Source organism: Nematolebias whitei, chromosome 22, assembly GCF_014905685.2.
Source record: "Nematolebias whitei isolate Nwh7 chromosome 22, NemWhi1, whole genome shotgun sequence".
NCBI classification, from domain to species: domain Eukaryota; kingdom Metazoa; phylum Chordata; class Actinopteri; order Cyprinodontiformes; family Rivulidae; genus Nematolebias; species Nematolebias whitei.
Genome location: NC_056519.1, coordinates 328,603 through 338,896, shown reverse-complemented (window position 1 = coordinate 338,896; position 10,294 = coordinate 328,603). Strand labels below are relative to the sequence as shown.

The window sequence follows — 10,294 nt, the reverse complement described above, 5'->3', positions numbered from 1 at the left end:
GGTTAAGTTGGTTGAGCTGGGTTGGTAGATTGGGTTAAGTTGGTTGAACTGGGTTGGTAGATTGGGTTAAGTTGGTTGAGCTGGGTTGGTAGACTGGATTAAGTTGGTTGAGGTGGGTTGGTAGATTGGGTTAAGTTGGTTGAACTGGGTTGGTAGATTAGATTAAGTTGGTTGAGCTGGGTTGGTAGATTGGATTAAGTTGGTCAGGCTGGGTTGAGTTAGTTCATGGGTAATATTTTGTATATGTAGTGGAAAATGGCTGATTCTCTGCAGTAAGATGCTTCGTGTTAACTATTTCCTTTTCATTGTTTAGCAACCAACATAGTCCAAAATGTAAAACCAGAAGTAAAGTGATAAAAAGTGGAATTTAATTAGATTAACTTGTTGGGGCAAATGGACATAAGATTCACGTTGTCACACTACCTAATATTTTGTCATGGGAAAAAAGTGTCATCATTTCTCAAAAGTAAATATAAAAGAACATTTAGAGAAAACGTTCTTTTCACATGTAGTTTATTTTCAGAAGATTTATTGTAAAACAAAATCAAATCTGTACAGAACTGTTTAAGGAGAAAAAAACAAGAACTTCATTTTAATGCAGATTTTGATACACTCCAGTAGATTTACAAACTTCTTCATATAAAAATAAAAAGAAAGGGGTTAGAATTTGGAAATGGAAACTGTAGAAACACTCTTTAATTAAAGACCATTGTTTAGACAAGTGCACTTTATGTTTTTAACAGATTATTACAACTTGTGAAATTATTAAAACCATGTTTTAAAAAGACTGTTCTGATAACTTGGTGGGATGTGTGCTCCTTTTTCTTGTCTGCTTTTTGTTTTATTAGTCTTTACTTCCACCTGCAGGAGAAAATAAGAATGGCACAGATGAAAACATCCTAAATGAATTTAGTTTTTTTTTAATTTAATTCATTTTCATTAAGAACTTTTATAAATGTGTAGTTGTAAGCTTGCTGTTTGATGCGTGTGTGAACTGTAGCCTCCGTTCCTGTTCTTAGACCAGCTGTGGTCTTCTGCTGCTGCAGCTCCTCTACTTCAAGGGTGGATGTGTTGTGTTCAGAGATGTTCTGCAGAACCTTGTTTGAAACCAGAGCTCCTGTGGTCTTTCTGTCGTCTCCAGTCTGACCGCTGACATTACCAAGGGTTTTATTTTATCCACACAACGGCTGCTTACAGGATATTTTCTTTGTTTTGGACCATTTCCTGTAAACTCCACAGATGGTTGTGTGTAGAAACCTCAGTAGATCTGGCACACGTGGCCCCTGAGCTGCTGGCTCCCAGTAAAGGCTCCCACAGACTCGGGTGGACCGTGAGCCGTGCAGAAACTGCGCACTGTCCACAGATGGTTGTGACGTCATACTCGAGCGTCCACCCTGAGCAGCTGCAGTCAGCTCTGCAGGCAAGGGCATTTACCTTCGGGACAAATTGAGGTCGCCGATTGGTCATTTGATGAAAATGAGAGCTGGCAGCCTCAGCAGCAGTGGTGTTCTGTGTTTATATGTTGTTAATAAAAAGTTCTTAAAAAAAAAAAAAAACAAAGACCGCTGGCCTTGCAGTCCACACATCAGACCAGCCCACCAGGAAATCTCCAGACCCTCCCACAGCCACGCTGGACCTGAGTTTAATTCTCTCGTGACAAATTCCTTCATTTCTCACTATTTCAGTCATGGCATCAACGGAGGAGGATGAGATCACTGCCTCTTGGCAACAAAACAAAAGAAAAGGCCAGATCAGAGATGAAGAAGGGAATTTAATACATTGGTGTCTCATACAAAACAGTCCGTCACCGGGCAGTTTATTGTGTGACACAGAGTACATGTATGCGGTCGTAAAAATGTATCTTTGTACGGACATGCCCTGCGGGCGTCAGCTTCGACTCTAATCCAATACCTGTGGACCTCTGCAGTCTGAAGTATGCCCGAGTATGTGGGAGTCTTCACTGTGGCCCCTGAGCTGCTGACAGCACCTGTGTCTATTACAATCAGTCTTCTGTATATATCTGTCTGAATCACACTGTAACACAAGGAATTATTAATGTCTATATGCTGAGCCTGTTTTGTTACTAAATGCTGATGTTGACAAGCAGATGGCACCGTTCACTTCAAACACTGCACCACATGTGTTGAAATGGTTCAACACATCTGCTTCATCTTGATTCAGTGGTTCAGAATGCTTTGGTTTCTCCATCCCTGCGTCCAGAGAAGTTGTCTCCAGTCCAGTGGACCTTCTGGATAATCTGTGCAGCTGTATTCAGAGGAGCATCAAGCTAATGGGGATGATCTGACAGTCTTTGCTTTTAACATGAATCTTTGTCCTCAGCTTCCTGTGGTCCATGTTCATTGTGTTACACACCATGATACCAAACAGCCCTGTGATTACCAGGGCTGTTTGATATCATGGTGCGTAACACAAGTACCAGTCATCCTTTAAACAGGCAGATTGATTAAAGACTGAAGATTACACGGCACACCTGTCCCCGTGGGCAGATTAGTTACTAACTTTTCTATGAGTACCATCCTTTTTCTCAAGGTCACTTTATTTTCTTCTTTTTCTTTCGGCTGCTCCCTTTTCAGGGATCACCATAGTGAATCACACGAAGACTTGGTGATTGCTTTTACGCTGGATGTCCTTCCTGACACAACCACAGACCACTGAGCTATCACAGCCCTCTGTGTGGAGCAGAGAGCTGCTGTCAAGGTGCCTGGGGGAGCAGATGGTGAGGGTGAAGGGCCTTGCTCAAGGGCCCAAAGTGGGGCAGATGAGGGTGGAGGCAGGTGTGGGTGCTTCATCCATTCATCCATCCATCATCTTCCTCTTGTTCTGGACTCAGTTCTCAGGGGCAGCATCTTGAGAAGGGAGGTCCAGACATCTCTCTCCACAACCTCTTCCAGCTCTTCTGGGAGGACTCCAAGGTGCTCCCAGGCCAACAGAGAGACATAGTCTCTCCAGCGTGTCCTGGGTCTTCCCCGGAGTCTCCTCCCAGTCGGACATGCCCAAAGCACCTCTCTAGGGAGATGTCCAGGAAGCATCCTTACCAGATGAACCACCTCAACTGGCTCCTCTCGATGTGGAGGAGCAGCAGTTCTACTCCGAGTCTCTCCTGATAACTGAACTTCTCACTCGGTCTCTAAGGGAGAGTCCAGCTACCCTGCAGAGGAAACTCATTTCAACCTCCTGTATCCATGATCTCATTCTTTCAGTCCGGACCCAGAGTTCATGACCAGAGGTGAGGGGAGGAACGTAGACAGACCAGTAAACGGAGAGCTTTGTCTTACAGCTCAGCTCTCTCTCCACCACAACGGACCGGTACTGAGTTTGCAATACTGCAGACACTGCAACAATCAATCAACCTTTATTTATACAGGTAAATCCCATTGAGCCTCGAGGACTCATTTACAAGAGAGACCTGATTTCAACAAAGAAAGATGACAACAATGGACAACAGCAACAACAATAAACAGTTATATAAAAAAAAGCATACTACAGTTTTGTTTTTTTTTGTTTTGTTTTTTTTTAACATATAGGATGGCTAAAAGGAAAAGGTAACAAAACAAAAAACAGCTAGATTCCAAGACAAATGTAGAAAACTAACAACAGGAACATGTCAGCATTGGACCCTGCCAGGTGTCCAACAGATTCTTAAAGACACTTAGAGAGGTCAAAGTTGAGAGCTTCAAATCTTTTTGTAAGATATTCCAGGAAACAGGAGCGGAATAGGAGAAGGCCCTTTTGCCTAGTTCAGTCCTCATTGAGGGAACACTGCAGGTAATAATGTCCTGAGAGTGCACTCCGTAGCTGCACTCACACAGAGACATGTAGGAGGAGATGTATGAAGGCAACAGACCAAGAAGTGATTTAAAGATGAAAATATACCAGTGAGAGAGTCTGCGTGAAGTTAATGATGTCCAGTTAACCAGTGAATACAGGGTGCAGTGGTGTGTACGATAATCACAGCCAGTTATGAATCTTAGTGCACCATGATAGACAGCATCCAACATCTGCAGCATCCAACATCTGCAGCATCCAACATCTGCAGGGTTCTTGTAGGAGCGTTCATGTAAATAATGTCACCGTAATCAATGGAGGGAAGGAAAGTCACAGATACAAGGCGTTTTCTAGCATTCAGGGTTAGACAGGATTTGTTTCTGAAAAAGAAACCCAGTTTAACTTTCAGTTTCTTTATCAAGTTTTCCACATGGAGCTTAAAAGAGAGATGTGAGTCGACCAAGATACCCAAATATTTATAGGAATCAACAAACTCAATGGGGACACCATTTGAGGATAAAATCGGAGGAAGAAATGCTGGGACCAACTTCCTATTTGAAAAAAGCATCCCTTTGGTTTTGTCGGCATTTAGGACAAGTTTGAGGCGGAACAAATCAGTCTGGATGTAGTTGAATGCAGATTTCAAAAGCTGGAAAGCCTTAGCAACAGTTTTAGCTTGACAATAAACAACTGTGTTGTCAGCATAGAAATGTATGGATGCATTAGGGATGTTTTTACCTACATTATGTATGTAGATTGTAAAGAGGGTGGGTCCTAAGACTGAGCCTTGTGGTACACCATTGTTGACTGTTAAATAACTGGAGGAAGTACCATTATGTTGAACACATTGCCTCCGATCTGAAAGATAGTTAGAGAACCAACCAATGGTGTGTTCTGAGAAACCAGTTTCTGAGAGTTTATGACACAAGATGTTCTGATCCAGTGTCAGAATCTTTAGACAGGTCTAAGAAAAGTGCAGCACAATAATCCTTAGCATCCAGTGCTTCAACAACATCATTAAGAACCTTCAGTGAAGCAGTGGTTGTGCTGTGTTGTTTCCTGAAACCAGATTGATGGGGAGGTAAGATGTTAAATGAGTCCAGGTAATTTTTGATTTGAGAGTTTATCAGTTTTTCTAGAACCTTGGCTAAAATGCAGAGTTTAGAGATTGGTCGATAGTTGTTCAGTGAGGGGGGGTCTCCTCCCTTCAGCAAAGAAGAACAAAGGCTGTTTTCAAGTGTCTGGATGGAGTTTTGTCTTATAGAGAGATTGAAGATGTGGGTCACAGGGACTGTGATGATATGAGCAGCCAGCCTTAAGAAATAAGGTGGAAGTTCATCTGGACCTGCAGATTTTTTAGGATCAAGATCTTTTAACAGTTTATTGACCTCACTGACTGAGAACGGAGAAAAAGAGAAGCTGTGATTAACTGAGGATTGACTTGTAGGAGGGATTTGATTTGTAGAAGTTTGGTTATTAGGGGAAACGGCTGATTTTCCATTAGTAACTGTGTCAAAAAAGAACCAGAAGCAACAAAATGTTTGTTGAAACAGTTCAGGATCTCATGCTTATTTGACACAGGAACAGAGTTAATGAGAAGTTGTGATGGGAGGTCAGATGATTGGGGGGTGCCTGAGAGAGATTTGATGGTTTTCCAGAATCTGTTAGGGTCATTTAGATTTTTGGGGGTCTGAGATAAGAAATAGTTGTTTTGCTGCTTTGACAGCAGTTGTGCATTTATTCCTCATCTGTTGAAAACTCAACCAATCAGTGTCTGAGCCAGATTTTCTCGCTGCAGCCCAAAGATGATCTCTCCTGTGCAGGAGGTCAGCTAGCTCTGGAGTAAACCAGGGGCTGTCTCGTCCCTTTATTCTGAACTGACGAAAAGGAGCATGTTTGTTCAGGAAATAAATTAAATTATTATGGAAATAGTTCCAAGCGGAGTTCACGTCATCAGTTAACAGAATACGATGCCAGTCAAAGTGAGACAGATCCCAGAGGAATGACTGTTCACAAAAACGTTTCAAATCCCTTTTTTGAATTAATCTGGGCTTAGAAGGTGGAAGTTTAATATCTCTCAAAGCCGCTGTCACACAGTGATCACTCAAAAGATCAGCGAATACACCTGTACCAGGGAATTTGTGAGGCATATTAGTTAGAAACAGGTCTAAGATGGAGGAATTTTCAGGATGGTTTTTATTTAATCTAGTGGGAGAGTCGATCAGTTGGGTTAAATTAAAAGACAAGCAACATTCCTTGAATTTGTCACAGAGGGGGGTCGACTTACACCAATCAATGTTGAGATCTCCAGCCAAAAAGATCTCTTTGAATTTTAAATTACCAAGAAATTCCTTCATGGCAGTTAATGCCTCAGTTGATACTGAAGGTGGGCGGTAACAACCTACTACAGTTAAAATCTGGCCTCCATTCAAGGTGATGTTTACAGATAAGGCTTCAAACTGGTTTGGAATTGTTTTGGAAGTCACAAGACTAGAAACCAGAGAATCTCTAATGTAAATAATGACTCCACCCCCCCTTTTTTGACGATCACAGCGGTAGATGTTAAGTCCATTGATTGCCACGTCATTATTCATTACAGATTTGTTGAGCCAGGATTCAGAAATAAAGATAACATCAGCCCCAGAAGAACTGACCAGGATTTTCAAAGCATCCAGTTTTTTCAGAAGGCTACGAGCGTTTACATGCAGAAAATGAAGCCCAGAGGCATTTTTAAAGTCATTTGGTGTGCTGTAATTAGTGGGGGGGGGGTCCAGGGTTGGGCTGAATCCCTGAGAGCAGTAACAACATTACTATCAGACATTTTCTTGAGTTTTTTGTGACTAATGTGTAATTACAGGAGTTAACAGTGTGACAATTAGCCCCCATAATCGAACCATGAGAAACATTAATGAAGACGCGATCATTCGGAACCCAAAAACAGTGAAAGTTGCAGTGATGGACAGATTCAGGTGTATTAACAAGATTCAGTGACTCCAGATAATCTGAGAACTGAAAATAGTGACAGTAATATGAATGATGCAGAAAAGTTTCAGACCATAAAACGTCACAGTTCAAATGGGCAAACAAACCCGACGAGTTGGCCCAACTGAAGTTTGAGTTGGGCTGAGGGGGGCTTCGGCCCCCCAGTGAAGAAGGATGGATGGATGGATGGATGCTCCCATGGGAAACAGATGCTGGGTCCAGAATCAACAGGCCGAAACAGAAACTGATAATTCGCAGCAAATAGCAGAGCGAGCTGCCAGAAAATCCTCCTGACGTGAAAGACATGATCCAAGCTCGTTTCAGGTCAACAGGGGCCAACAGCGTGATATGGAATAAAATTAATTATTATCCAGGTGATTTTGGATGGAGGCCTGCAGCAGCTCCGTTACAAACTCCAAACAAACTTCGATCTTCACTCGAGCACCACGCAGATCTTCTCCTTCACGATACTCCTCCACGCTGCTCCTCCGCTTCTCAGCACCCGACAGCACGGGGCACCCCCGGTGAAAAGCGAGACTGACCGGAGAGGCTGAGGCTGAAGTCGGCAACTGTTCCGGTCCGGTTCTGCTCCAGTTCGGCTCCGGCGCTCCAAGCACGAGAGACTAAGAGGCTGAAGATATCCCTGGCCCGGTTCTGCTCCGTTCCGGCGGCCCAGTCTGGCGGCGCGGTTCTGCTCCGGTCCGGCAGCCCGGTCCGGCGGCCCAGTCCGGCGGCGCGGTTCTGCTCCGGTCCGGCGGCCCAGTCCGGCGGCGCGGTTCTGCTCCGGTCCGGCGGCGCTTCAAAGCACCGGAGCGTCTCCTCCAGGTGAACACAACGACTCCACGGAGGTGGATCGTCCTTCGGTAAAAGTAACGGGCTGCTCACTGAAGCTGAGACCGGCTCTGTACATCCGTCTGTCAATCACGCTCCATTCTTCCCTCATTCATGAACAATATCCAGAGATACTTGATCTCTTCCACTTGTGGCAGAACCTCACCCTCGACGTGAATAGCGTAATCTACCCTTTTTCTAACTGAGGACCATGGCCTCAGATTTCGAGGTGCTGATTCTCATCCCAGCTGCTTGTATCGGGACTGAACAGCCCGTAACAACGGGCCCCCAATCCCATACTCACAGAGCACCCCACACAGTGTACCCCGAGGAACACGGTCAAATGCCTTCTCCAAGTCCACAAAACACATGTAAACTGGATGGGCAAACTCCCATGACACCTCGAGGACCCTAGTGAGGGTAAAGAGCTGGTCCAGTGTTCCACGGCCAGAACAGAATCCGCATTGTTCCTCCTGGATCTGAGGTTTGACCATTGATTGAACTCACTTCTCCAGTACCCCTGAATAGACCTTACAGGGAATCTAATAAGGATCCCCCTATAATTGGAGCACACCCTCTGGTCCCCCTTTTTGATGAGTGGAACCACCACCCCAGTCCGCCAATCCAGTGATACTGACCCTGATGTCCATGCGATGTTGCAAAGGCATGTCAACCAAGACAGCCCCACAACATCCAGACCCTTAAGGAAATCAGGGTGAATCTCGTCCTCCCCTGGAGCTCTGCCACCTCTGAACTTTTTAACTACCTCAGCGACCTCAGCTACAGTTATGGACGGACCAACTCCAAAGTCCCCCGACTCAGATTCCTCCATGAAAACTTCACCTAATCTACCCACATTTTTATGTCACTTAGGGGAGTCGAACCAGCGACCTTCTGATCACAGTCTCAACTTCTCTAACCTCTGCACCACCACTCCCCCTGAAGGTCACTTTCATTTGTTTTTATTTTTAAATGTTGAACTAAAATTCAAAAGCAAAAACATATATATTTTTTGTTGCTTTTAGTATTTTTGTTCATTTCAAAATATTTCAATGTGAGATTTTCTTTCTTTGACAATATAATACAAACAGATTTGTCCTGGTCTCCATTCTGGGATTTCAAAAAGTGTATGTACAGTTAGTAAAATATCTTCTGAACCACTGGCTGAATTTTTAACGAAGCTTTCAGAACATGGTCTTTTAGAGTCAGTGCAAATGGCTGACACATTAAATTAGCTTTCGTTTTACTTTGGGGGTCCAAGATGGGGTAGAGGTAGGGAAGGCGACTCAGGACCAGAAAGCTGCTGGTTCAACTCCCTCCATGCCCACATGTCGTGGTGTCTCTGAGCAAGACACCAAATCCCTAACTGCTCCCCAGGTGCTTACATAACTGCCCACTCTCCACCTGGGTACGTCTCAAGTGTGATGGGTTCAATGTAGAGAACTAATTTCATCTTTGTATGGGAACATGCCATTAACATGCAAATGTCATCAACATACAATTATGTTGTCAACATGCAATGATGTCATCAACATACAATGATGACAACACATAGCACACTTTGGTGAGTTTCTCAGATATAGAACTAAAAGTTGAAGTGGTAGTAGCTGATGGTTATCCTCAACACACTCCGAGTGTGGCGCCTTCATTCTACATGTTCTGCCTCCTGTGTCTGTGGTGCTGACAGGAAGCTGCGGTCCAAGCAGACGGTGGTTCTTCAGAGTGATGAGCTGAGCCGCAGAGCTCTTCGATTGGCCGTGGACACAAACTGCTGCACACCTGGTACCAAGAGAAACATGGTAAGTTCTCCTGAACCGAACCAGAACCTGACATTTTTAACATTTGTGACCAAGCTGCACATTGAGTCAGAATGAGCACAGGCTGAGGAGCAGAAGATAAAAGTAATATAGAAATGTTTATCGTGACTAAGATTTGTCTATAAATAAACCATGTAGTAACAAATTGTGGAGAGTCTTCCTCATCTAAACAGAAGTCTTGATTGATCTTATAAACTTTATGACCAACCTTTTGATACCCCTTTGCTGAGCGATAAGGGGGAAATCAAAATACCGTTCATTCGTCCATACGTGCATGTTGTGAGCATGACACCGTGAAAAATAAGTGACGTTCATTTTTGTGTGTGGGTTTGCCATGTCAAAAACCAAGATGGCTGCCTCTATTAAATTCAGTTTATTTATTTAGCGCAGAGTCTCAACAGACGTCTCAGGACACTGAACAGAAACATTCAGACATTATTAAAGACCGTCAGTAAAAGTTCTGTATCTGAGAAAGCAGCAGATTGTGTTGAATCTTCATGTCATCACTGTCTCCCATCCTGAGCAAGAACAGAGGAGACAGTGGGAAGAAAAAACTCCCTTTAACAGGAAGAAACCTCCAACAGAACCAGCTCAGGACGAGCGGCCATCTGTTTTGACCGGCTGGCTTGAGAGGACAGGAAGGAGAGACAGACGAACACAGAATGGTAGGTCCAGATATAGGTCCAGGTCCAGATATAGGTCCAGGTATAGGTCCAGATATAGGTCCAGGTCCAGGTCCAGATATAGGTCCAGGTATAGGTCCAGGTCCAGATATAGGTCCAGGTATAGGTCCAGGTCCAGATATAGGTCCAGGTATAGGTCCAAGTCCAGATATAGGTCCAGGTCCAGATATAGGTCCAGGTCCAGATATAGGTCCA

At 44.1% G+C, this 10,294-nt stretch overlaps 1 protein-coding gene across 1 annotated transcript in view; it reads left to right on the top strand.

Moving 5' to 3' along the window:
* arhgef39 (Rho guanine nucleotide exchange factor (GEF) 39) overlaps positions 1-10,294 on the top strand; it is a gene marked incomplete at its 5' end in the record, with an annotated part of 84,143 nt that overhangs the window by 72,532 nt on the left and 1,317 nt on the right. The window contains one exon of the mRNA XM_037696093.1: positions 9,287-9,398. Coding sequence (XP_037552021.1) covers positions 9,287-9,398 — 112 coding nt within the window. The remainder of the gene's footprint in view (positions 1-9,286; positions 9,399-10,294) is intronic.